The 27,954-nt window shown below is 43.4% G+C and overlaps 2 protein-coding genes and 1 long non-coding RNA gene across 5 annotated transcripts in view; 2 read left to right on the top strand and 1 right to left on the bottom strand.

Moving 5' to 3' along the window:
- Window positions 1–27,954, top strand: part of DHFR (dihydrofolate reductase) — a 638,672-nt gene that overhangs the window by 288,576 nt on the left and 322,142 nt on the right. The window lies entirely within an intron of this gene.
- LOC138683933 (uncharacterized) lies at window positions 334–13,061 on the top strand. The gene is made up of 3 exons (XR_011323418.1): window positions 334–710; window positions 4,524–4,670; window positions 12,836–13,061. It is a non-coding gene; the product is annotated as an uncharacterized lncRNA (long non-coding RNA).
- CKMT2 (creatine kinase, mitochondrial 2) overlaps window positions 11,170–27,954 on the bottom strand; it is a 26,429-nt gene continuing 9,644 nt past the window's right edge. For 2 of the 3 annotated variants that reach the window (XM_069777308.1, XM_009923850.2), the window contains exons 3-11: window positions 27,135–27,307; window positions 25,619–25,817; window positions 24,326–24,421; window positions 23,353–23,574; window positions 20,938–21,023; window positions 18,343–18,466; window positions 15,756–15,890; window positions 15,279–15,404; window positions 11,170–11,399 (exon numbers count right to left, since the gene is read on the bottom strand). In XM_069777308.1, the coding sequence (XP_069633409.1) occupies window positions 11,280–11,399; window positions 15,279–15,404; window positions 15,756–15,890; window positions 18,343–18,466; window positions 20,938–21,023; window positions 23,353–23,574; window positions 24,326–24,421; window positions 25,619–25,817; window positions 27,135–27,286 (1,260 nt within the window). In that variant the 5' untranslated portion in view covers window positions 27,287–27,307 and the 3' untranslated portion in view covers window positions 11,170–11,279. The remainder of the gene's footprint in view (window positions 11,400–15,278; window positions 15,405–15,755; window positions 15,891–18,342; window positions 18,467–20,937; window positions 21,024–23,352; window positions 23,575–24,325; window positions 24,422–25,618; window positions 25,818–27,134; window positions 27,308–27,954) is intronic. The other variant, XM_069777310.1, reaches the window with a different exon arrangement.

Below are 27,954 nucleotides of genomic sequence, written 5' to 3'. Positions count from 1 at the left end.
GGGCCGGTCCGACCGCCAACGCGGGGCAGAGGCCACAAGGGCCTCCCGTAGGGGGGCAGCCCGGCGGCAGCGCGCCTGCCGAGTCACGACGTTCCTCTCCTTCGTGACTGCGCCGCCGAAGTGCGGTGCTTACCGTGGTGTTCTCACCTGCTCGTTGGTGATAGGACGAGAGGAAATGGCCTCAAGTTGCGGCAGGGGAGGTGTAGATTGGAGATTAGGAAAGACTTCTTCACCGAAGGGGTTGTCAGGCATTGGAACAGGCTGCCCAGGGAAGTGGTGCAGTCACCATCCCTGGAGGTATCCAAAAAGCACGTAGGCAAGGCACCTCAGGACGTGGTTTAGTGGGCATGCTTGACGGTTGGACTAGATGGTCTTAAAGGTCTTTTCCAACCTAAACGGTTCTATGATTCTCACAGAGAAACGTGTGTTATGGTTGTTTTCTGTATGGTCTCATTGGAACCGATATGTCATTAGAGTGAGCATCCATCTGCAGTTTGTGAAGGCACTTCGGAAAGACTAACCCTCTTCTATTGCAGGGGTAAAAGGATTGTGGGGCATAGCCCTTTGCAGGCACCTGTGCCTCCCACGGAGCAGCCGGAGTGGCAGGGAGGATCACAAGGGGTGCCAGGAGCCGCTGTCGGTGTGCGAAGGACCTTTCTCCTTGCACAGCCTTGCTGCCAACAGCCCATCGGCTCCTGGAAGTGGAATGGGTGAGTGGGCACCGCAGTGAATGCTAATGGTGTCATGGTCATGCCCTGTATCCTGGTGTGTAGGGGAGTGCCGTACCCCAGCAGCAGTGCAGGGTTGCCTGCCACAGAGCTACCAAGGAAAGGGAGATTGCGGAGGCTGGGGCACGACCACTGATGGGCCTGCTTGGCTGCTTGCCAAGTGTGTGTGGGACAGTCCTAACCTTGGGGCTGTGGCCTGTGCCGACTCCTCCCTGGCTGCAGCTGCACTCTCACGGTTTTGACGTTAGCATACTTCATGGTTTTATACACTCTCCTTGCAGAGGGGGAGCCCTGCTGGTGCAGTTGCACCAGTTTAAACGCTCATATTGTTCAGTCAAGTCAGTCTTGTTTAGATGGGGTTTATCTTTCACCAAGAGCAATGCTGGGGCACCGAAGTGGTCCCTGCTTCCATTGTGCAGCAGTGAAGCTGATTCAAACCTTCAGCTGAAAAATTTACAGTGGGCTTTCTCAAGGAGGGTAGCTTTTTGAAACATATTTTATGACACATGTTGGTCTCTCCAAACCACTCCCTTAAGGTTCACAAAATAAATCTCTAGGACTATGTTGTTAGAGGCCTCTGCTTAGCAATGAAATAAATGTTTAGAAATCCAGTAAGATTTTTTTTCTCAGGTTAGTGTCCTGTCTCTTGTATTCTTAGCATTTCACTAGATCTCCATTGCCTTTCCTGGTAATCTTGAGCTGATGTTATAAGGACAGCTGGGCACCATTCCTTCTTTATTAGTTATCCTTAATATTTGTCTTCCTGGAGAAATTGCCTTGCTGTACTTTGCTGATTTTCTGGGGCTTTGCGTCCACTGGAGGGAGGTGTGCACAAAGCATGCATTGATCTTGCTGTTAAACTGGCATTGCTGCTGGTAAGAACAAGGACAGATTTAAGAATAATTAGAGTGCCTTTACTGCAGGTAAAAATAATTGATGAACGCCATTTAAGAGCCATTGTTAATAAGCTAGGAAATGAAATCAGAAAGAATCAGGTTTTCATTTCAAAATTAACTAATTTGCTGATGTAGTTACAGCTCAACCACAGCATGAGGTCCCAGTTGTTCCTGCAATGTGCTGCCAGCAAGCCTGTAGCTTAGAAGTCATGGCCAAAGCTGATTCATACAGCCAGGAAGGGCTACTAGAAACAGACGACACTAGCCCAAGGGTAGGGAAGATAAAAGCAATCAAGGATCCCATAGGCATCACACATCACACCCATTTCGGGCATACGTATGTTAACGTATTTATTAGACTGTGCTTTATGAATAGTTGCGTATTGATGTGTTAGGTTTTTAAATGGTTGTTAAGCATTTTTTTGAAGTGCTGAGGTGAAGTACCTTCTAATCTGTATGTAGCATACATGGCAAGATTAATTTTATGTATTACAGTGGGTGAGGATTGATTTACTTGTCAAGTGAAAAGAAAATACATGCACACATACATTTAGTTACATCCATCTATGTATGTCCATCTGTCTTATCAGCTTATTTTCAGGAAGTGGAGACAGCAGCGTGCCTCCCAGGTGCATGCAGGCTGCTCACTGGTTTCGCTTCAGTGCAGGTTTCTGTTTGGCTGCAGCTTCCTCTTTCCTCCTTACTGAGCTCACAACAGACAGGTTGTCTTGCCGTACTGGACAGAGAAATAGACGTAGAGAAAAGCTGAATAACAGCATAAGCAAGGCCAATGAAAAGGGACTTACTTTGCTTTCCTTTCTGCTGAAGTGTTAAATGTGTTGCCTTTCAGTCTAAAGTTTTATGTATGTGTGTCTGGGCAGGATCAGTGGACCTTAGGATCCACGACCAGGTTTGCAGGCAGTGGAAGAGGCTGTTTAATACCTTTCTACTACATCGGTCAGACAGTATTTTTCCCACAAATATTGCTTCTTTGATAGTGATCACACCTGTTTAAATTTGCGCTGGTTTAGGTTTGTTCCAGTTTGACATTAGTCGACCGGCAGCTCTGCTGTAAACAGGCAGCAGGTGAAAAATGAGCAAGACAGCAGTCATGCAAATCATTGTAAAATTTTGTTGCCTTTTTTTTCATATTTTACTAAGAGACAGCAAACTGCCCATCTACAGAACAGTGTTTGTAGCAGCACGGTCTAATGCCTGTGTTGGGAGACTTTCTTCATAGTTCCATCACAAACATAAAATGCTTTGGAGATTTGAGACAACAGAATTGAAAATCTGGACCAGTGGATCCTGTAGCATTTTTGGCAACTTGGGATGGAATCTCCTGGAATATTGTGGTTTGAATCATTTGATCTTAGTAACCAGAGAAAGGAGCATGGGTGAATCCTCTCTCCTTCAAAGAAGCTTTTCTTTTTTCTTTTGGTTCACCCCTTATTGTATCAAATAGCATAATTCAGGGCCTGACTCAGTGTTCCTCAGCCCATGTCCGTGGGAGTTGTCCTCTTAGATCGTGACAGTACATCTGAAAGAAGCACATCTTGGAAGATGGCAATCTAGGACGGCCAGCACAAAAAAATGGCAGTGGTTAAATGCCAGACAGGGCCTGTGATGTAGGTTCAGGAGAGTAAAAAATGCAAAAGGGCAAGAAGGATGCAGTAGTAGGAAATCATGAAGGAATACCAAGGGAAAAATGTTCTGCCTGAGAACCCTGGGATTCACAGCTATGCTGCAGCTCCTTTACAAAACAGAGATGATGCAGGTGTATTTTGGGGGCCCAAAGAAAGACTATAGTAAGTTGGAAAAGGAATGTGAAGATGTCCCCTGTAGTCTGGTATTTGATACAGGTGCAACTGTGAAGCTGAATGCATCACAGCATCAAGTTCTTTATGAAGCTTAACAAGTGACTTTGGTTTTGTTCTGGCTGATAATGTTCATAATCCTCAAACCCCAAAAAGAGAAGTTTTGTCTGCCGAAGACACGCCAGAGGCATTAGTTTTATGTATGTATGACTGATGGTATCTTTGTTCACTCTTTTTTTGCTCGTGTTGTTTGGATAGTTACTACTACTTGCCAGAGTGTCAGGGTGACATTTTCCTGGTTGTTATAATTTTGATTTAAACCTGGGGAGAGAAAAGAAAAAGTAAGGCCTGTTTCTGCTTATGTTCTTTTATATCTGCAGTATTCTGAGTGCTCCTGTACAGGCGTTTGCTTTGGTTTGTTCACTATAAGATGAACGGATTTCTGATCCTTTCTTTTGGCTTTCCTGTCTGTGTTAAATGATCACATATACTGTATTTAATCTTAAATATTTATGGATTTTAATTGCTACAACCAAGGCTGCATCACTTTCACTAAGCCTGCTCAGCTGACCATTGGTCTGTATTACTTCCATCAGGCTATGTTGCGTGTGGCTCTAATTCTTTCAGGATATTTATGAAGTGCTTAAATGTGTTGCTCAGTCAACTCACATATGTTGCTGGATCAACTTGCATATTTAAAGGTTTATATTTAGGCATGTGCTTAAGTGCCTGGATGAACTGAAGCCTTCAAAGGTTAGCCTGTGGTCAGCTATTTTATTTAGTTACTTTACACTGCAAAGAAACACTGCTCTTTACTATTTCTATATCAAAATGACAATATGGAAGGCATGACTCAAGTGAAGTAGGATTGTTAGACACACACTGTCATGATAGAACAAGAATTTTCTCTGTTGTTAGTTTTGATAGCTGCCTGTTAAGGAAACATTATTTTCTTACAGGAGAACATAATTTTCGCTTTTTCAGAAACACACAGGGAGGAACTATATGACTTTAAACTTATATTGCACAGCACTACACTTTTGCTAGTATCCTAATATCACAGAGTAAGTTTTAATTTCTAGGGCTGAAAATGGAAAAGCACTGGCATACATTTGGATGCAGTGGCCTCTTCCTTCTACAGTATTGGCTTTATTTTGCATAAAGCTGCCGTGTTTCACAGAATAAAGGAAAAACAACGGTCTAAAACTGCAAGCAGAAGAAACATAGAGGTACAGATTCCTTAGGCATGCTAAACAGCGAGGGAGGGTGCTCCATGCTGCTTCTAATCTTTTCAGTCTTACTGATTTCTGGTATTCCTGTCCATCAAAAAAAAAAATACAAATCCCTCGTTTCTACAGAAGAAGCTCCATGTGCCAGTAGTCTCCACAGTTACTTGCCAAGTGCCAGCCAAATGATCAATGGCTTTTAAGCCCAAAGGCATTTGCATAACTAGCTCTTTAAGTTCTGTTGGAGCTAGGCACCTAGACACATTTTCAAGATTTGCCACTAACTTTTCCTATTAGTAATTTATCTTTGCTTTCTTGAATGGTTTGTGTTTGAGAATGTGTTCTGGCTTGGAGGAGGGAAGTGTGCCTCCAAATATGTGTGTGTGTGTGTGTGTACATATATATGTAAGTATCTTCATATTTGGTGATACAGATTTAGCTAGCTAGGTAGTGTCATCAGCATGTGGGCCTTTTTAGACTTTAAAAATACATATATTAATTATTTTTAGTGTGGTTGTCATTGGTGTTCATGAGATGCATACATTTTCCTCGTAATTCTTGTCTTGCCCCTGTTGCCAAATGACTGTCAATGTAAGTGAGAAGAAACCCTGCTTCAGAAAGCAGAGCTACAAAACTGGAATGAGAGCTAAGACAGGTACTTTGATAAAGGCATAGACAGAAAACTTACAGAAAACATTTTCATTTCAGACAAGAAGACACGTGCACAAACTGAACTCATGTTAACTGACATCATTAATCAACTTTTTTTCCCTTTGTGTGGGAAACTCTTGGATCCGAGTTCCCAGAAAAATGGGTAGATGAACAAAATATGTTCATTACCCTTCTATACTGATAAACTTAGTATTGTAATATAGCTGATATTTTCTCATTAGGAGCCCAGCCTTCTATAATGATTTATGCTGAGTGAATTAAAAATGTGATGTCAATCTGCAACAACATGCTGTGCAGTAGATGACTGTATGTTTGTGCCCTCTTGGATGACTTGACTTGGTAGGACTTCTGTACTATACGTAGTGCACTTCAGTGTATGCCATGTCTCCAGGCATCTTTGCAGTCAAAAGAAATGGCTGTTTAAAGTCTTCAATCTTTTAATTAAACCTTAAGCTGAAAGTAAACTGTAAAAGGCATTACAGTAGAAAGATGAACATTAATTATTTCAGCAGGTCTTAAATTACATTCCAACAAATCTTATTAGTAAAGTAATTCTGCATATAAATATTAGCTGTAATTCATTCCCCATGTTATCTGCTGCCTTTTTTGATATTTCCAGAGAAAAATTACATCAGGTGTGTTCAGGTGTGCATTAGTCTTGTAAGAGTGACAGTTTAATGGACTTCTGAAGTCTTGTCTAGTCAGTTTTTGTTAGGATAGCGAATTATTTTAGGGGTAAGATGTCATGACTGAAATAAATTAGAACTGTCATAGCTACAGGCTTGGGTCTTAAGCTTTCAAATCAGGCTTCAGAAAATAAATCAGTTCCGTACATGTAGCCCCACCTACCAAAGTCTTCAGTACAGGGAACCCTCCTACTGAGGTCTGAATTTTGTTTGCTCTTTCCATGAGTTATGTGAGCACCAGTGCATGGAATAAAGCCAAAATTGGAAGATAACCACAGTAGCTCAGTCTTCAACCACCCTGATGCTGCTATCATGCATGTTGTGTTATATTTCTTGGGAAAAATGTGTTACACTAAATTCTCCACAGTCTTGCTGTTTTTCTGTACTGACAGCTCATATTCAGCCCTCTAGTGATGGATAGACCTTCTGACTTACCAGAAAACTGAAGAGCTCCAGGCAGTATGTGTTTGTTCAATACCTTACTCAGTCATATGGGACCTGTCTGTTAATATATGGAAATCTGTCTTTTGCATATGTCGTAGGAGCCCATTTACCAAGTACAGAAAAGGTTTAGTCCTCTTTGTGAAGCTATATGTGTGTGATTCTCTTTCTTTGGATCTGTTGTCCTGAACCATCCCCTTGCCTCCTCCTGAGGCAGCCCCACAAGTGCTACTTTGTGCCCTGGGCTCATGTTTCCTGCCTCCCTCACCTTGGTGCAGTCTCCAACCCTGCTCCTGGCTTGACTTTTATATCTGAGCCACCCCTTGACTTTCCAGTTTACTGACAATGCTTCTTAGCCAGACCATGGGCTTGTTGCAAGAGCTGGCTTTTCTCAGGGTCAGTCACTGTGTGCACTAACTTCAACACAGCTCCAAACCCAGTTCAGGCTTGGCACAAATAATTTGGCTTATGTGTCCATGCTTGAACCTTCCAATATATGTAATTATGCTCCTGTCAGGCTGAGAATTACCTAACTTCTGTTTTCCTCTGTGCTTTCAGCCTGTGCTTCTCTCATCCACTGTTTTGTCTCTTCCTTTACCCTGTACATGCCTTGAAAAAGTAGGTCTGTCCTTACACTAACTTTTTGGTAGTGCACAGGTCAAAGGATCTGTGGCTTCCTGAGGGCCTTTGGTCCCCCTCTGGTACAAGTGCAAATCAACAGTTTATTCCCATCACCCCAGCCATTTAGACAAGTTATGTATTGTTGGAGAAATATTTGTATGGCAGTTTCAACACAGAAGAATATGTTCACTGTTGTACAGAGGCATCTCTTGCGAAGTCATTGTCCATTTCCTGGTAGAGCTGAGAGTACAGTGCCTACTTTTCCCTTGTCCTCTAATGGCAAATTCCTTTCTAGTTCTCACCCTGCATGAGCTGCCTGATGGACCACAGGTGAGCTTTGATGGGGCATGACCTGAGAGTTTACTTTTGCTGATCCCTGGTCACTCATCTGTTCATCAAGAAGATTAGAAAAGAATTTGAGGCATGGCATATAGCTCTTCTTGGACTATTTAATCAAATAAATTTCAAAGATTTATAGAGAATCAGTGTCTGAATTTATCAGGAAAGAGTTTTATTGGCAGAAAAGGATCTTAGCAGTGCAAAATTGCTGGCATGGGAAAACTAAATATGAGAAGGCAAGAAGTAACACCATATGTCTGGGGTTAGTGCACCAACCCAGCTTTTTAACCTTTAATATTTTCTTATTGAATCATAATCTGTATGGTTCTGTTTCTTTGTTTGATAACCTTTCAGGTTGTTTATTTCCTGCTGCAGCCATTCATTGGAGCACGTCCTCTGGAAACAGAGCAGGTGCAGTGTTTCTGCCTTTAAACTGTCATTGAAGGCTTACAGGAACAGACCCCCCCACCTTCCCACACACTCCAGCTCCAGGATGTACGCAACTTGGAGATAAACGTGGTCCAAGCAGACCGCAAACTGGTCTGAGGACTGTAATGATGGACTAGGACTGAGTAAAGATGTCCAGCATAATGTTAATAGATATGTGACTGTCCAAGTTTCATTTAAATTATTAAATTAAATTAAATTATCTAAAATGAAGAATGAAAATGCATCATTCATATTAACCAGCTGAGTTACTCTTGCTGACAGTGTAAAGGTCATGGAGGGTGAGAAAGATCACAGAAGCAAAAAATGTAGATGACAAATAACAAGCCTTTACAAAATAATCCATATGAGAAAGAGTATTTTGATTGTGAAGGACACACTTGGAAGCCAACAATACAGAGAAAGCCAGTTTGTTCGTAGCAGAGGGTAAATTGTATCAGGGTATCCATATTTTGTGCAGACTTACAATTCCACGTGTGGTCAGAGCACAGGATGGCCAGGGCATTTCTCTGGCTTATTTACTCATCTGCAGGCATTTTGCAATATTTAATTCAGTCACAGGATCACAGAATTATGTAGGCTGGAGGTCTGGAGGTGATCTGGTCCAGCACACGCCACCCCTACCCCAAAGCAGGGCCAACTTAGATTGCTCGTGACCTTGTTCCTTGAGTTTTGAGTATCCCCAAGGCTGTTCCCGTGTTTGACCACTCTTGTGGTGCAAAAGGTCTTCCTAATATCTAACTGGAATTTCCAGTGTCCCAGCTTGTGTCTGTTGCCTCTTGTCCTATCACTGTGCACCTCCAAGAAAAGTCTTCAGTTTGTCATCTCTGCATCTTCTGTTGCAGATAGCAGTTGTGCATATCAGTAAGATCTGCCCTTAGTCTTCTTTTCTCCAGACTGAACAAACCCAGCTCCCTCAGCTTCACATCATACAGCACACTCCAGCCCCCCCCCGCCCCAACCCTCTTTTGGCCCTGTCCAGGACTTGCTGCAGTTTGTCACTGTCTTTTCTGTACTGGGGAAGCCCAAAGCTGGACATGGTATTCCAGATGTAGTCACACAAGTATGAAACAGAGGGAAAATAATCATGTCGCTCAAGCTGTTGGCTACAGTCGTGTAATACAGCCCAGTATGGGCATAGCACTGACTCATGTTCAACTTGCTGTCTGCTGGGACCCTAAGTCATTGCAAAGCTGCTTTCCACCCAGTTGTCCCCCAGCTTGCGCTGTTGCATGGGAGTTGCTCCATCCCAGGTGCAGGGCTTTGCCTCTGCCTCTGTTGAACTTCATGAGATTTCTCTCAGCCCATTTCTACAGTCAAATGCCCTCCAAGAGCAGCCCTGCTCTCCGTTGTACCAGCTGCTCCCTTTCATTTAGCACCAGCAGTGGACTGGCTGACTGTATAATGCATCTCATCATCCAGGTCATTATTAAAGGTATTAAAACAGTATCATCAGCTCCAATATCAACCCCTCAGGAATGCTGCTAGTAAATGGCTGCCAGCTGGACTTAGTACCACTGCCTGTCAGCGGTTTGCAAGTCAGCCAGAGAAAAGCAAGTGGAGGCTATAATCTGAGCACATTTGGTCTACAGTCAAATTTTGTGTTGATCTGAATGTTTTGGAGAGCTAACAGTAAAGTCTTTCCAGTTTTACTTGTTTGCCTTCTATGTGAAATCAGCAGAAGTCTCTTTCCCTCCCCCAGAATTACTATTATTAAGCACCATTTAGAAAGCCGGTAGCAGAATGTTAGGGAACGTACCCAGCATGGATGAGGAAGAAACAGCAATCATATGGAAGCTCCAACCTACTTTATACACAACAGCTCTTCTTCTGAGCAAGAGCGAAGGGCAGACCATGCTGCTGATTTCCAAGAGCTGCTAATTCACCATCTAGCTCTCAATTAGCTTCCAGTTGTGATTTTTAAAGTCTGTGACTGGTAATGCCTAGCTATCCAGTCACAGCTCTTCAGATACGACTCACTGAAAAAGCTTCTCAAGGGGCTTTGCACGAGTCTGGCATTGTACAGTAGATGTCAGCTGAGATGAAGGATGCTTTGTTAGGGGAGTTGCGACCACGTGAGAATTAAACTAGGACTAACACATGTTTTCTCAATGTTTTCTCAGGGCTTACGCTGCATGAGTTTTATAAACTAAACTAGCATTGCTCAAGGTGCTGCAATAGTCTCCAAAGCACCAGTTTAGATTGCACATCCTGGATGTACCCATACCTACAGTAGCAATGGGCACCTCAGCAGTGTCATTTTGCTGTCTACACCTGAAACATTTTCTGCTGATACTACTACCCACTCAACAGCAACAGAGGCAGCGCATTCACCAGAGCATGTTTTGACTTTTTTTTTGCCTGAGAACTGTTGTTTTGAATGTGGTTACTGTGGAACACTGAGTATGTTTCAATGTGCAAAAAAAAGGCAATCGGCGGGACTGTTAGTGTCTGCTATTTTTTCTTTCCACCAAGCTGCTCACCACATGGAATGGCAGCGAGGACAGAAATCTTGCTCAGAGTGGCAGTACATCCTAAGGCACTTTGATGAGTGATGGTTAGCTGAGCCTGGTCCCCATTACCTGGAATCTGAAAGCTGCAGGATAAGACTGGGACAAGCCATGCTAGACAGGTTTGTGTTGGATGCAGAATATCAGCAAACTGATTTGCCTGCAGATTTTGGGGCCAGCTTGCTGCAGCCGGAGGCCACAGGCCAGAAATAATGCCTGAGGGAAACAGCTTAGCAGTGACCTGATAAGTTCTCCAACGAGTGAAAAAGTCTGAGAGTTTGGGGTAACATGGTAAAAGAATTTTGTGTGTAGTCCCGGACAGAGAAGAGACAGCTCCCGTGCAGAGACACCATTGAGTTCCTGATGACAGGTCAAGTGGTGGACTTCAGAGACTGAAGGCACGTGCAGCTGCCTACCCCAGTTAACTGCTGGACCCACCATGGTGTACAATGGTTGCTGAAAAAGCAATGAGCACTTCACAGCACCTGCCCCTCAGGCTGACAGATTTCGGCTGCCTGAACAGTCACTGGAGAGAAGTGTGTCTGTGAATGAAAATAGGGTGCTCGTAGAAGACATTGTAAGTATGGCCATAAGTGCAAATGCAGGGTAGAATTAGAGATTTGTGTTTTTTGCGTTACTGAGGTAGTACTTTTCTTATTGTCAACCAAGAAACAAAGAGAAGCACACAAAAGAGTGTACCAAGGTGGTTGTATTGGGTGCACCCTAGTAAAGCTGCACAAAGACTAGTTTCTGCCAGTGCAGCCAGGCATCTAAGGAGACATCAGGTATCAGGTAGTGTTTTATTACACCAGATATTTATACAGAGATATACAGAGGTGCCTTTCTGTCAGAATGGCAGCCGTATTTGCCATCAGTTGCCACTATCGGCAGCAAGATCACTTCCTGCCAAACTGAGGCAATGGCGGTGGCACTTTGATGTCTTGACCTCTTTCCAGTTTCTTCTCACAGTCAACTAGATAATTGACCCCATCAATGACAATCTGGACTAGCTCCACCTACAACAACAAGAAGAAAATAGTAGTAATGGAAGCTTTAGCTAATGCTGTTAATTGAGGAGGGGACCATCAGCTTGTACTGCAATGACAGCAGGTAAAGCTATAAGTCAGGAGGATCATGGCATAGAGATCACACACCCTGTGGCACAGGGTGTGTGGATCATGCTGGTCCAGTGGAAACCCATAGTAATTCCCTTCTCCTGTTTGCTGTGAGTTTGGACTGCCAGCAACAGAAACTTTCAAATAGGTCCCTAAAGTTACTTCCACCAAATTCTGCTCCTACTCATATTCGTATAGGAGCAAAGCAAACAAACAAAAGTCCGTATATGAAACATTTAGGCATGAGTTGAGAGACCTATTTCAAACGTGACCACTGTGAGGGTGCAGGATCCTCCCCAGATGTTTGCTGGGAAGTAATGCCTGGCACAGCCAGGGGTGCCTATCCATTGTGTTCCCCACACTCGACGTATGAGGATGAAACCAAAACAGCAGCGCTGTGAGTGCTTAGCATTACCAGGCAGTTCTCCCTGAAGCAGCAAATGCCCTTGCTGTGTCTTCCCAGCTCCCAAGCCCTCACTGCTCCTGTGCTTTCAGAAGCATTTATGTGAGCATGGAGTCAGACGGTAACTAACTGGGATGGTGGTGCAAGGAGAGGAAGACAGAGGCTCATTGCCCTGATTCACCCCGGCCCTGAAGGCTGCTGGAGGCACAGCGCAGGAGTCCTTCACATGGCTGGGACTGGGAGGATAGCAGGGCTACCTGTTCGGCCGCAGCCATTGAGACTGCCTGAGAAAGCTCGTCAAACCAGCCTTGCACTTCTTCACAGGCACGGCTCGGGACTGTATGATTACTGCAGATGACCACGAACGCTGCTGGCAGTGATTCATCAGCTGTGGGCAAAGATGTCCTACTCATTCTGCCAGGTGTGCTGGCTTTGCTGAGGTGGTTTTGCCAAGCCCAGGGCCCACATCTCTGAAGCAGAGGCACTCATCCTAAAATCATGCTGGCTCTACATCATCCATCACTCCTTTGTTTTCAGCTCTTGATTTACACTGGCAGTGGTGGGATTAGCTCCAGGCCCAGAGCGGCACCAAAACTTGCAATTCTATATGGCAGGGGGTAGCGGTGTCTTTGTAAGATTTTTCAGAATTGCTGAAGAATACAAGGTACCTGGTCCCCAGCAGACTTTCTCCACTGGCAGTGACTTGTGAGGACCACAGGACCTGTGGTACTATTAGCCAGCAAGCTATAGCTCTGATTTTTCTTAATCTTCATGAAATGGTTCATTAGCAACCTTTAATGACTGGCTTGTTAAAACCAAATGTGAAGACTATATCCCGTTTCTCTCTATTGTGACAGTTGCTGATTTTCAAGGGATTTGTTTTTACTATAAAGCATTTCAGTGGCTTAGCAATTTATTTTATTGTCTTTTACAGACCAGCTGTGTTGGGAAATCAGAGGTCTGAATTTGCAGCCTCCAGGAGAAAAGGAATTTCATATTAAGTTTGCATTGACCAGTAACTGAAACAAAGCAAAAATACAAACAATTTTGTCTTGCACCTTTGGGAACGTAATTCAGTTCTGCAAACACATTTACCACATAATGGAATTTACTTTATTATGTACTGAAAAAAAAAAGTCTTATAATAAAACATTTCTATCCCCTTGAGTTTGTCTTGTTTTACTTAGATTTCAGAATCTTCAAGGTAGGGATTCTATCTTATCTATTGGCTTAATCCTTTGAATCCTTGCTCTATGAGGCATCACTGACTTCAGTGCTAGTCTTCATATAAGCAAAAATTTGTAGGCTTAGGCCATCTGTCAGTAGAACTCATTAATTAATCATGCCGTGTAATCCTTTTCTATTATTACTGTTATTTTAGAACCACACATGATGGTATTTCCAGTATTAATAAATGTCTTTGTCACATACTGGTTTTGCAAATAATACAGCTTAATAATTTTTCAGTCTTATTTTTTTTGGTCTAGATCCAAAGGAACATAGCTGCCTACATCAAACTCCAAAATTTAAAATTTCCAAACCCCTGTCCAAACGTCCCTTGGCTGTGAAGACATTCAGGGGCATATCTCAGTAAGAAAACACCGAAGACCTGACTTGGCTCCGTCTCAGTGGCAGAAAACCTGAGGTGAGCAAGGAAGGGAAGCCAGCTGGCTGGCTGGGGACCAGTTTGAATCTAGTTGTAACCCATGTGCGTTATCCCAGGGTTATATTTGTGTTACAGAGAACTACCAAGAATCAGGCTGAACTCAGGTGTTGGGCTGCAACACCAGAACCAAACCACATCCGTATCTAAGCTGCCAAAGCCTCTCAAGTGCTGTGCTGTTCTGGCTAAACACACCTTGACAGCATGCTTTTCTTTGCAATCAAGTTTTAACTTGCAGCAAAGCCCCCTAGGTAATTAAAATTTTGCCGCTGAGCAAGCAGGCAGCCCTTCAAATCCTGACATGTACAAGCAGGTTGGCATCTGAGCCCAAATTGTGTATTGCATTGCTAGTGGAGAAGAAGGGTCCTCAGGAGACATCAGTCCCACCGGGGCCTTCCCTGTTGACCATAGCTGAGAGGTTACAGCACACACCTGGGGGTGAAAGACATACTTGACAGAAGGTTTGAATCTCTGCTTCCTACCTACTAGCAGAGTGCTCAAGTCACTGGACTTACAGGGTCTTGCATGGTAAATTTTTGTCTCGGTTGTTCTTGACCTGGCCAGGGGTGAACACAGCCCTGGTCTCAGTGAGGGAAGGGAAGCTGTAGCAGTGGCACAGGACTTACAGCCCAGGACCTGGAGTAAGGGTTTGGCTCAGGCAGAGCTAGTGGGAGGAGGCTGCAACTCTTTGACATGGCTGTTTCTCCCCCAGCCTCCAGTAGATCTGCTTTTGGGAGCTGTTCTGCTTTATAAAATACTTAAATATGAAACTGGAAGGAGGCCTGGGACCTGAGTCTCTCAGGAGAGCAGCAGCACCACCAGGCTGTAGGGTCATTTCCACTCTCTAGCACAAAAAGTACTCATTCAAACTGAAATAGCTTCAAAACAGATGTCTGAGATGAACCTGTCTCATCGTAGCCTACAGCCAAATGGGGAGGGCTCAGAGCTCACAATTAAATTTTTACCCTGATTTAAACCTAGCTCTCCTGCATCCTCTCCTCAGTGCCACACAGGACACATGAAGATGGCACCAACTCCTCCTCAGTTATTCTGGAGTGAAAGGACTGGCCTTGTCCTGCTGTCTAACTGTGGAGAAAGTGCATGACTGAATGCTAAAAGGAGCACAACACCTTAAACCAGTCTTGCTTTCAGTGCCTGATTACCTGAGTGGATTAGGACTCGATCCCTGCTTCTTTCCCCAACATTTTGCAGCACATACAGGAGCTACTGCCCCATGTGTAGGAGCTAGCTCAGTGCCCACTTGCAAACATGTCTCATGTCCAGCACTGCAGAGACCGCCGGACACCAGTCTCATAGCTGGGCACTCCAGCAGGCAGGCAGGTCTAAGAGTTTGTGCTGTGATGCTGAGAAACATCATCCTGGGGGATGTCTGTTAACAAAGCCAAACCTTTCCAGCACCTGTGTGCTCTCAACAGAGATACTTAGCACATGGTGCAAGCAAGTCACATTTGTGCAACTTGCTCAGGGTCGGGTTTTTTCATTGCCATAACAGGAATATTTGTCAAGCACTTCATGCGCGTTAATAATTTTTCTTTGAGTAAGCATTTCCATTGGACCAGATTCATCGGGAGTAAAAACCACCATGGCTCCACTGAGGTCAGCGGAGTGAACCCAACCAGAGGGAAACTGACTCATATCAGTACAGATCTGAGCTAAAAAGCAAGGAAAAAAAAAAAAAAAAAGAACAGGTTACCTCTGAGCGACCCATGCGATCCAGGTTGGAGATATCGTACACATCTGCTACAGCTGCTGTGTCCACTCCACCAGTGCCACGCTTTTGCAGACGCAGGTTCTCCAGGATTTTTGGAAACCTGGGATCCTATCAGAAGAAACAGGTTTGAGCTTTTTACCCTGCATATTGTGCTGAATTGTTGCAATGCTATTATCCATGACTTAATAGCATTTCCAGAAAGACAGGCAGAGGTGGATAGTTTTCTCAGTCCTTGGATTACAGCCTGTCTTCTCAGCTGTCTACTGATTAGATTAATTTCCATAACAAACACAATAATTTGCAGAATAAAAGTGTGCTCCATTAGTCGTACGTTATCCCTGGGACCTTGTTACGCATCATGTTAATGTGCAGTCACTGTAACCTGTCATTTTTCATTTGTTCCTTTATAAATCAGAAGAGCTGACTTGTGTCACTGGCCTTTTTACATGACTTATGTACCTTGCTAAGCTTGGGCAGCTTAACATGGACTCCAGCACGTAAACCAGTTCCCAAGTTGGAAGGACAGGTCAGAACATATCCGAGACGCTCGTTCCACATGAACTCCCAGCCCCGTTCTTTAATTAATCTTTCCACCTATGACGGCAAAAAAAAAAAAGCAAAAGGAAAAGAGCAGCATACAAATGTCTTATTTTAAGATGTCTGCTTATAGCTGAGATTCTTTTAACCATGTGTCCGTGTTGATGACGCAATTCACTAACACCAGTGGAGTTGCATAAATTTACACCCAAGTACAGCCTGGTTTGGATCTGATGCAAATGTTCGCACTCACCAGGTACCAAGATCCCCTGTGCATATTACAAGGATTTCTTCATCATTTTCTCATGACCACTAGCTTGCAGACTCTGTCACTTTATCACAGAGCTCCCTGTCATGGTGGTTTGGTATAACATTAGGCCATGAAAGCCATATCTTCACATAAGAATTATGGCTTTTGCCATGCATTTCTAGCCTTTGTATTTTTGGAGCCAGATTGCAACAGAAAAGCCCAAAGGACTCAAATGCTACGAAGCAAACAAAAGGAGCTGAAGCTGAGTTTTGTGTAATTTTCAAAGTGATGCCATGACTCTCAGGGGAGGACACTTGACTTCAAAATAACTAGTATTAACAGCCACATTTCCATTATAAGGAGACAACATAGCTTGTATGTAATGCTTTTCATTAGTAGATCTCTGACCAGATAATAAAGGAGAGTGAAACAATTATCCGCAGAAGAATCACAAGGGTCTCTTGACCTTCGAATAGGCTGGTGTTCTGTTCACTCATCTACATTTCCTGGACTTACTTCTGCAATCCAAATACAATTTCAGTTCAGTTCTCTTCTCCTTCAGAGGAGAATCAGATACATAAACCAGCTCATGCTCACAAGATCTCTGCAAATATAGGTGGCTATTTCCATTCTACAGGATACAGAATAGAGGACTCTTCTAACATCATTCCTATATTGTGTGAGGACACCAGAATTGATGGTGGGAAACTAGACCTGATTTCCTGCCTCAGACACCTGCTCTGCTTGCAGTTCCAAAACTGTCTGAGTATTTCCCATGGCCACGTCCATAGGTCCACCTCTGTTGAACATGAGCTAAGCGCGGTAGCAGAGGCAAAGCTGGGAACAGCATCCACAAGCCGTGTCACCTGGGCCACCACCCTGTAGGCTGGTCAGTCTCAAGGGTATACCTTGGAAACCTAAAAAGGTCCCCATTAACCACCCCAATGCCAAAGAAGCATCCATTAGGTGCTTTTGTTTCTATGTGTTCCCAAACACACTACATACTCAAACTTCCCTATGGATGCTCTGAACTTACCTTCCCCTGCTTCTCAGAGACCACTTCCACAATCGGAGGTTGTAGTTCCCTGCTGCCCCTACTTGGCCTTGCTTTTTTTTGGCTGGGGGCTGTGAAATGATATGGAAGGGGTGCACAGCTGTATTAGCTCTACAGTTGCTGGGGGAGTTCTGAGACAGATGTGTCTCTAGAAAGTCAGAGAAGCTGTTTTGCCAAGGTGAGAGGAATGAAACACACCACCCAAGGCTGGCCCAATATGCATATCCGTACCCAGGAAGAAAAGCAGTGTGATGGAGACAGATGTTTCTCCACAGTTCAGATGAAGTAAGCATGCCAAGGACCCCAATGAGGAGAAATACTTGTTTTATGCAGCCTGAATATTCTTACAGTCTTGAAGACAATCTCAAGCCCATTTCAACCTTCCATAGCTTAACCTCTAGGCTTTCCAGTACTATGGCAATCCATCCAGGAATGATGTGGACAAGAGTAGTGGAGAACAGTGTTTGGCCACGTCACCTGTTCCACTGCACCTTGTTATATCGCCTGTGGAATGCAGTAAAGTCCTCTTTCTCTGTTAAAGCAACTTTTTCTGTGCCAGAGCAGTACACAGGGCTGCACTGGGCCCAGAGCCAACTTGAGCCATACCTGGATTGTCTAGACAAAACTGTTTTAACACACGTGCCGTCTCATGAAGGCTTTCTCCTTTCTGAATAGCTAGACCAGAATAAAATCGTGGAGCCCTGGCTATCAGTTCTTTGTATTTTAATCACAACCCCCCATATCTCCCCAAAAGTGGCAGTGAGCAAAGCGTCCTAAGCCCTGAGTCCTGTGCATAACTTCAGCAGCATCCGCTCCACTCCCAGCATCAGGGATGAGAACGAGGAGGCTGGGCCAAATAAATTCTTCATTCAAGCAAATCAAGCAATCCAAATAAAGTGCTTGATTATGAATTCCCACAGCCTGCAGGCACGAAATGGCAAAAAACCATTATTTCTTTAGCCAGCCTATGTTTAAGATTTTAATGGAAAAGCTACAAAGATGTTTTATTTATTTTTCCCTACAACTCAGCTAGCAACTTGCCCATGTTTCCTTCTTTAACTGCATTAGTGTGGGTTGCTATGTGGACTGGTGTTACTTCATTGTGTTGCTCCCAGAGATGTCAGTTCAGTATGAACCACAGTGACCAGTGCTGACAACAGACCAGCAATAAACAAACGGGAATAATAAACTCATTGAGATACTACCTCTTTTAAACCACGGCAAAACCTTTCAAACACCCGTTTCATGTTGCCACCCTTCTCCATGGAGATCACCCTAGTATGGTCCTCTTCATTAATCCAGATGAGAAATGTCTTGTCATTGTTATGCCTGGTTAAGAAGGGAAAAACAGAGTATCTTTAAGAAGACAGACCCTGAAAAATAATTCTCAGTATCCTTAGTTTTATCACAGTCTTTCAGGGCTGTGGAGAGGTTAAGCACGGCATAATAACATTGTTCCGCAGAGTTAGGGATTTGAGCTGCTTTCGCAGTTGGATCCCCCATGCCAATGGCGTTATGCAGGTTTCTTGGGCACAGCGAGAAGAGCAGTTTTTCTGATCACATCATGCTGCCACAGTACTGAGCAAGAAAAACGTGTTCTTCTCTAGCATGAGTGCAGCTGGGAGGTGCAGCAAAGTGAGAAGCCAAGCTCTGCATCCTGTGTCAGCAGGGACGGTTTTTATAGTTCTTAGAAAACCATGCAGCTAAGGAAAAACCCTAACATTTACATGCTGCTGGGGGCCAAGCAATATATCCTTACTTAATTGCATTCTCCCCTAAATCAAATCCCCAGCGTCCTCTGTATCACTTGGTCGTACTGGATTGCCACATCAGTCAAGTTACGTGTCCAAGGAGAGCAGCTGCACTTTGCTTCCAGACAGCGCATTAGTGATGCTGGCTTGTCAGTCAAGACAAAAATGCCTGAAGATACCCACTGTTGCTTCAAACAGATCACTTGTGGCTAGGTTTATGAAGTGCTGGGTCAAACCTGAGGTCACTTTTTCCGGCTTTTTCTCCACTTTCTCTGGCTTTTACTACAGCCTTTCTACAGCATGTAGAAGGTGTTTCATGAGATCAGACCCATTCGTACAAACAGTGGAATATTACCAGATATGAAACACATGAAATTTGAAATTTCAAGTTCACAAAGAGCCTGACTTTCTGCTGGTCTTTTACTGCACCTCCTTTTTTTTTTTTTGCACTTGGAGATTGCCAATGCAACACTAAGCAGGTGTAAACATCCTGTGCCCTGACTTTATGGTCACCCGAGGTCTGGTTACCTCGTCTTCAGTCACATACAAATGTTCAGGGTAGGGTTCCAAATAGTCTGAGATTGGCCTGACTCAGCTCCCCCTTTAATTAACTGAGTCTCCCCATTACTTTAAGGAATGCAGAGGGAAGCCGTGCTGAGTGCATTCAAACTGTGCCATCGCCACTAGTGAGGTCGGTTATAAGCAAAATAATTTCCAGAACATGTACTCTTTTTGACAACAATTTCTTGCAAAAGAAAGGCAGGTTTTCCAAATGTGGCTTACTGAAATACTTTCCAATCATACTTTTTTTTTTCCCAGTCTGCCTGATATTTCATATGTAAAACAAGCCAAAACCTAGGTCTGTTTTATTCAGGAGATCCCTGGATAGTAATTATATTATTGGTACTTCTCCTGTTTGTTTGTAGAAGCAATGAATGGGATGCCTCAGCTTTATCCTTTTCCTCTTCCTCAGATTTAGATGGGGACTGGGGAACTAATCTGAAGCTTGTTGAAATAAAAAAAATCCTCACAGCTTTCCAGCAGGTCATCAGGTTTCATGGGTGATCAAGTTTCACAGTGCCTGCTCCCTGACAGAAATCAGGTTTAGCTGATTGCAGTAATACCGGCTGTGCTTCTGAACAGGACCCAGTACTGTCAGACGCTGCTTGGACAACAGTTGAGGTTTTTTTCCACATAAAGTCCCATCCTCTCTGAAAGTCCTGAACCAGCCTAGGGCAAGGGGATAGGCTAGGTGATTCCTCAGAATCCTTTTTAGCCTAATTTTTCAGAATTAAAGCATCTGGTAATAGAATTATACCATGATGGATGCAGATGCTATGCACTGCACAGCTGCCCCCATCCTCTGCTAGCAGGTGTGTGCACTGATCATGGAGCTGTTATCCCTTTCTCTCCACAGAAAATATTGTATTTGGGCACAAAATATGTCAAGTGTGCTGTGAAAGTAGAAACAGACCTAGAACAAAATAGGAAATTCAAATTCTGTATCTGCTTTTTGTCCAGTTCATTTGGAAAGAAAGGGTTACTTTCAGCTGTGGGAATTAAAATAACTCTCTGTGTCTTGACAGTGAGGAGGGTGACAGGACTTTGCAATGTGGTGTCCTGCAGCTGTACGGCCAGTGGTTTCTAGCTGACAGCATGGCTACGATCTGGTGTTAGAGCTGCTTTTCTAACCTCAGCTCTGCTGACTGCATGGTGACTCACAGGCTCTTTCCCAAATCAAATTTTTATCTAGAAGTAGAAAAAATGGAGATAAAAACACAAGGAAGGAGCCATGCCTATGCTGCTGTGTTGTGTGGATGATATTAGTGATGGTCTCTTGAATATAAAGGTTTTACCTATTCTGTTGTTCATTACTGGATTTTGTTTGGGTTATTTTTTTTAAATTAAGCAAGAAAACATTTTCTTTAAAAGCAAACTGAACATGCTGTGAGTATGGGGACAGAGTGGCTGCAAGGTTAGGACAAGCAAGGAGATTTGTAACACAACCTTTAAAACATGACACAAGCTTCTGCACGTCACACAACATACCAGATTCCTCTGGCATCTGGCCAGTCACGTGCCATCCCAGCACATGTTAGCAAAGGGGACACTGGCTTATCAAAGAGAAAATGATCCTGGACACCAAAATGGGGCCAAAGGGAGAGAGAAAGAGAGAGAGAAAACAAAACAAAACTCAAGTTTGTTCAAGGAAGCAGTATAATGCTGTCTAATACATTTTGTGTGAAGGCAATCAATGCTCAAGTAGATCACATAGTACAGCTTGTGAATCTGGTTCCTTCTTCTGAAAACTAAAAGCACTTTACCCAGGTGATTTTCTTGAATCTTTCAGATTCTCACTAACATTGGTATTATGACCATGCTATGCCAAATACATTTTTCAAATGTAGCAAGGAATGGGAGGTGGGGACCTAATACCACATACGCACACCAAAGGGTACTCTGGAGGGACCTGACTGCTAGCACCAGTGATGTTTTCTGCATACGGACCTATTTCAGGGTAGGAGAAGGCAACGAGTTCTTAAAGATTGGAAAAAAAAAAAAAAGCTAGTTCTGAAAAGATATTTCTCCAGCACAGAGATTTAGCAATTTATTCTGAGCATGAAGTCAAGGTAGGAATTAAATCAGTGCTAAGCTTGACCTTTTGGTACTTGCTGTACCTCCAACTTGTCACATTCCAGATCATTTAGATTTTTTTTTTTTAACTCAGCTGTTATTTTCCTAAAGCAAATGAGTATTTGATTTTCATGTGTGTGCTGAAAAACTATTAGTTCTTAATTCTTCAAACACTGCCATATCAAATGTTGTGTGGGGGTTGGGGGAGGTGGATTGGTGGTTGGTTTTTTTTTTTTTTAAATGTAGGGTTTAATTAAGAATAGTGAGGCAAGCTATCCAGATTAAATATGACATGGTAGACAAGTTGATATGCTTTACTTCTTTTTGCCCTTAGTGGAGAATTTCAGGTTTTCATCTTTGAATACCCTGTGATGGACATGATGCAGCCAGAACCCCAACCATGCAGAAGGGAAAGGTATAAAGTTCTCTTTGCTCATCACAGTGACACAACGTTTCCTTCCTCAGCTTGCTCCACTCAACACTTTTGCTTGAAAGAAAATTTCCCCTTTTTGCAAGAAAACAGCTGAGCACTGTTAGTTTTCTTCACGTCCATATGGCCTAAATCTGCAAAGTACCAAATGTTTTCTGTGCTGAATGCCATTCAGCTAGCACTGATTTGATCTTACCGAGACCAAATGGTGCTTATTAAAGGCTGGCAGAAAGCCTGATACCTTAGAGGTTCAAGGTCCTAAAGTACTGGAGAAGGTAAGCAATGGTATGAGTTAAAGATGGAATCTGAGGTTACAACATTCAATGCCTTGATTTCTATAAATCTGCATTACCATAAAAACAAACAAAACAAGGTAAGATGCTGAATCAGTGAAGCCTATTACAGTTCCCAAAGGATGTAGCCTTAAACCATGAAGGAATTATATTCTCCACACTCCTGTTTCGGCCTCTGCTTTCTGAGGAGCTCTCTACTGCTGAAAAAGGCAGTGAAATAAAACCTACAATAGGTCATGAACATCTTGTCAATAAACAAATTACCAAGGACATTCAATTTAAAAAGTTACTGACCTTACATAAATTCTTAACTCCTGGTTAATCCAGTTTGTGACACCTAGTTCCAGGGTTATAAATAGTTATGTTACTTCATCAGCTCCCTTTTGGTTGATGTTATGGATTAATGTGCCATGAATATAGCTAACAGGGTACAGCCATTCCTTTGGATATTTAAAATGCACATTCAAGGTTTGTTTGACATGTCACATGCTGTAACAAAATCCGTGATGAAAATCCTTGTGTTTCCATCTGTGTGACAATGAAAACTCTTGTTATGGGCCTGATCCTTCAAGTCCCTAAACACAGTTACAGGACTGGGAAAAGGTCACCTGGTGCAGTTGGCTACATTTTGGGGAAATCAGAATTAGTGTAGTTTTGACATAAAGAAATTACAGCCAAACCCCCCACCCCGACAGTCTAGAATACAGGTAATATGTAATGCTTATCTCAGTGTAATATTTTTAGTTAGAACAGTTGTTAAGATAGAATATGTCAATTTTTGCTCAAGGAAATGACCAAGAAAAGGTCCTGAACTTACTTTGTTATTTGTCCAAATAGGTGGCAGCAGCCATGTATACTTGATTTGACACAGATCTTGCTGTCTGGAATATAACTCCATGTTTCAGACCTGCACAGTTATGTACTTAGCCAAAATGTAAACCCTGGATGGTTTGCCATTGCATTAAAAATATTGACAGTCCATTAACTACTGGGTTAGTGCTGTGATTATCCTCCTTAGCTACACATGAAAGCAGGTACCCCAAAGAAAGACGAAGATTAAGATAAATGAGCAAATGCAGGTGCCGCCAGCACTGGAGCTATACTTACATCAATAAGCTGCTGCTGATCCCTCTCGGTCATACTGGTCAAGCTGTAGTACTTTCCAGAGAGGTCTCCTTTCAGCCCAGAGAGCGCGGTGACCACGACGTTCTCCACCTCTCTCCGCTCTGCCCTGCTGCAGGCAGGAGGAAGGCTGAGGCCCCGGATGCTGCGGCCCGTCCGCACCCGTGATGAGAGGACGTAGTGCTCATCAAATTGACCATGGGTGATCTGAAGGAAGAAGTGGTTTATTGGTTCACACACATCCCCCCATCTCGTAGTCCACCATTAAAAAAAAACCCAAATCCCGTCGTACAAATAGAGGGGCATCTTTCTGCCGGGGCATGACGACCTTTCCATGAGATCACAAATACTCAAGATACCAGGAGCCCCTCAAGAGTTTCAGACACCAGGAGGGTTTTTTTAGGAACAACATTTTCTTTGACTGAATGAATGTGGCACAGTAACCAGCTAGTCCTTCGTGGTCCCAAAATATGAAGGAATCTGCGTGGCTTTTGGAAACGCGGGTATAGGCAGAGGCAGGGGACCAGGTAAGGAAGATTCTTCAAAAGAGGAAAGCCCCAAAAGATGCTAAACCACAGTGTATTCGAACTATGAAGGAAATATTAAGCAGTGGGTAAGGTTTGTTCACGTGTGTGGGGGTGTATTGGAGTCAACTCCTGCCTTCATTCCAGCCCTTAGACACATGGTTATCTGTAAGCTCATGAACAGACCCACAGTGCCAAGTGAGACTGTGGCCCAAATGTTTAGTACAGTTGGGACTGATCCCTCTGCTAGGAGCAAAGCAGGGATACAGCTGTCTTGCTGATAGGACCATGAGTGGCATCCCACCTTCCTTAATCCTAAAATCAGTGTCTTTGGAGTTGGGCCAGCAGAAAGAAAAGTACTATTGCATGCAATATCATCCTAGTAAGAAGCAGCCCTAAGCCTTTATTGTCTCATTATTTTATTTTGATCCTACCTTGGATGCATCCAGGTCCGTGTGATGCTTCATTGTCCGTGGATCATAGCCATTATGTCTCACTTTAATGACAGGGTCAAAAATGTCAGCAAACACCTATAGAGTCAAGAGAATCTAGAAAGAGTCTGCAGCGTCAGAGAAACGCTTCAATGCACCAGCTTCAGCCACAGGAGAAGTGCCCTGGCACAGGCTCCTGGCTGACAGATGTAAAAGGGGCTTTGCAAATGCAGACAGGAATAAATACGAAAGGAGGGGTTGCTTTTGACCTAGGCAATGCTGTGTAGTAGTTGCTTGTCTTCACAACAGAAAGAAGGTGCAATTGCCGCTTACTTCAGTTATGAGCTTACTCCAGTTACCACAGACACATACTGGATGTGTTGGCAACCAGATTAGGTTTCAGGATGTATTACCAACCAGGGCACACATTCTGAGTCCCCCAGCAGCTTGTGTCTTGCTTTTAGGTCATGCAGGAATACCCTACATCTTCACTGCCACAGGATACTAGTCCTGGTTAGAGCCGCTTGGCTCCGGTGTGTCAACACCGATCACAACCGCAGCCTCATGCAGATGAGGAGCAGTGGCAGTGGCACATCTAAATGAGTAAACCGAACCACAGAAGTTGATAGTCCAAAATGCCAGATGTCCCACTCCATCCTCAGGAGCCCAGTGTTTGGGATACTCTTAGGAGACTGTATAATAACAGGTACCATTGTAGGTAGACTGAAGGAAGCAGACCACAGAGATCAATAAAAATAAGGATTTTCTTCTCTTTTCCTCTTCTTATTCCAGAGTTAAATAAACCTGTCCACCCTAATGCTGTCTGTCTTCTGTTTTCATCATGATCCAAAAGCTGTGGCTTAATGATGTCTGGCACTTCCCAGAAGACATTTTTGTTTCACTTCTGCCTCTGCTGTTCCACGATGTAATTTCCACATTACCTTTATTTTGTGTGTCTCAGGGTTGCATAGGTTTGCCATAAACTAGGTTTAATCTTAGGAAGGAGGGCAGCTGCTGGAGGCAGGTAGCAGCTGTTCCCAAGCAGGTACATTTTATTAACTTCAATTGCTGCGGAGAGGGCATGTGTAGTAAGGCCTCAGTTCATGCATTTCCTAATGTGGAGGAGCAGGGAAAACACTGTCTTTATGCACATGGCCTGCCCTTAGTGTACTCTCTGGGATACAGTTTATCTTAGGAGCACATACCCTACTGGGAATCTGTCTTCATGTAGCGAGCTCTTGTGAGCGATACCGTGAAAACGGAACCAAATATGACAGGACTGTGGAAACGTCTTACCTCATAGGATTCTTCATCACCTGCGACCATGCCCACAGTTTTAATGAAAGGGTGGCCAGGATTGTCAACCCCGGTTTGGATGCACTGATCCAGAGTGTAGCCGTTGGGAGTCATCTTGTCCCGTAGGCGAGAGTAAATGGCCGGCGTAAGGCACTCAGCCATGCAGTTGTTATGTTTGCGGAGATCAGGATAGTCTGCGCTGAAGAGAAGAAGAACCCCGAGCAATTAATGTGGCACCTCTGAAGAGTAATCCTTGCTAGTTGATGAAGCTATTAAAGTGATCATGAGAAACAGAGTACACAGTGTGGTTTAAAAGTGTAATTAGTTCTTGGTTTATAAGTTGCATTGAATTTTAGGAAGGCACGAGGATTCAGGTCACTGAAGGTACCCCACGTTGCACACCAGTGGACCACCACACCGGCAGGCAGTTGCAGCTTTCTGCTACTCAGGGCTATCAGGAAAATGAATCCTAGTGAGCTCTGAAAGTGTACTAAGCCCCATTAAATCCCTGCTGAGACACTCAGAAATAAAAGTGCTCTAACGTTGTTTTGTTCAAGTAGGAAGGGAATTAAGTTTAGCTGAAGAAGTTCTCTGTAATTCAGGGCCCGGGTGCCCTCACAGCTTTGTGGACCATCAGTGGGACTGTCTGATCTATGTCAGCTGGGAAGCTCATTCTTCTATAATAACTGGGTTTGCTTTAATGGTATTATTATTTACAGAAAGCTGCATGTTGTACTAAGCCAGGGAAAATAAAGATGTAACCCTTCACAAGGCATTTTTTGCAACTGAGCCAGACCACATCTACCTTGTACTGGTAATGATTTGCCTTATGCACAACTCCATTATTTCTGTAAAAATATATTTTAACTAGGATAGTATTCACTACTACTACAAAAAAAAAAATAAAGGAAAGAAAAAAAAAAGGTCTGTCAGAGCCTGATCCATATTGTTTTTCACAAGTATGGCCAGCAAAGTCAACCTACAGAGAAGAAGGTCTGTAATTTATTTCTAATCATCAGCCAGCCAGTTTGTAACAGAATTAGGAATTATTTCAAAGTACAGCAGTTATATGGGAGATTTCTTTGCTACTTGCATAATGAAAATTTTTTCACATTTCCTAACAGTAGAGTCTGTACAAGCCAGTCCAATAGGTTGAGCTCCGAAGTGCTTAACAGCTGATGAGATAAAATAAGGACTAATAGAATGCTCTGCCTAAAATTTGAAACATTTCTTAGGCTTGTCATTATTTGGCAATAGGGTTTTTTTGAGCGTTGGTACTACCGCACATCCCTGCTTTCTGGTCTTGAAGGCCATTGTTGGTGCTCCCTAAAACTGGGGTTATTAATAAAGGGTGCTGTTTTTCAGGTCACACAGCCCACGGACAGACACACAGATGGCGTGGCCACATGAGGACTCTGCAGCTTTAGGGATCTTCTTCCTCCAAAGAGCTGGACGTCGCTTGTAGCCCAGCGAACCGGGCGCTGTGCTCAGCTGACTGCCTGACCCACGTCCTCACCTCGGAGGGAAGAGTTTCCGTTTTTCCTGAACAGCAGCCTTCACGTTTTGCTGGTTGAGGAGGTACCCGGTCGTTAGCACCCCGGTGCCTGCGGCCGCAAAGAGTGCAGTGGTTGCACGGCCAGCCAGGAGACGACAGAAAGTGCTAGCCATTCCTCTCGGAGGATACGGTGTCTGGAAGAGAAGACAGCCCAACGTCAACCCGTAAGTCCTCATGCAGTGCAAATGACAAGTAAACCCTCACTTTAAATGGTAGCCCTGTAAGAGAAGAAATGTATTTTTATTATTGATTTGCATTTGCGTAGTGTGTTCAGAAAGACGGTTAGTATTTACATGTATTATTTCTATACATGTATTTTTTTCTATTTAATTCTACTGGGATTATGTTTGGAGTACAGGGGACCTCTAAGTCTAGCAGAGAAAATGGCATGTTCTGTGAAAGTCTGAAGAAGACAGTGCACATTTTTCTGCCAAGAATCAGAATTTGACTGGTATTGCCAGTGACTGTGAGTACCTCAGGAAGATATAACTCCTAATTAAAAAAAAGGACACAATTCTGTCATTGACAGAAGCTTGTTCTTAAAACTGGACTCTGGTAAATCTTCTTTGGGAAATGGGCATGGAAGATTTACAAGAAAACATGGCCTTTCCCCCAGGATATACTGCTTCAATTGTTTTTTCCAAAGTTTAAAAAATGTAATTGTTTATGTAATCTCTTCACCATTCTTTCGGAGGTTAAACTAAACCCCTCAAAGCATTTGGTTTTATTTTCAGTGAACAAAGTGTTCTAATTTCCAATAATTTTCATGTAGATCTGGGTT

The sequence above is a fragment of the Haliaeetus albicilla genome, chromosome Z (genome assembly GCF_947461875.1).
Source record: "Haliaeetus albicilla chromosome Z, bHalAlb1.1, whole genome shotgun sequence".
NCBI lineage: Eukaryota > Metazoa > Chordata > Aves > Accipitriformes > Accipitridae > Haliaeetus > Haliaeetus albicilla.
This window is presented reverse-complemented; position numbering and strand designations above follow the sequence as displayed.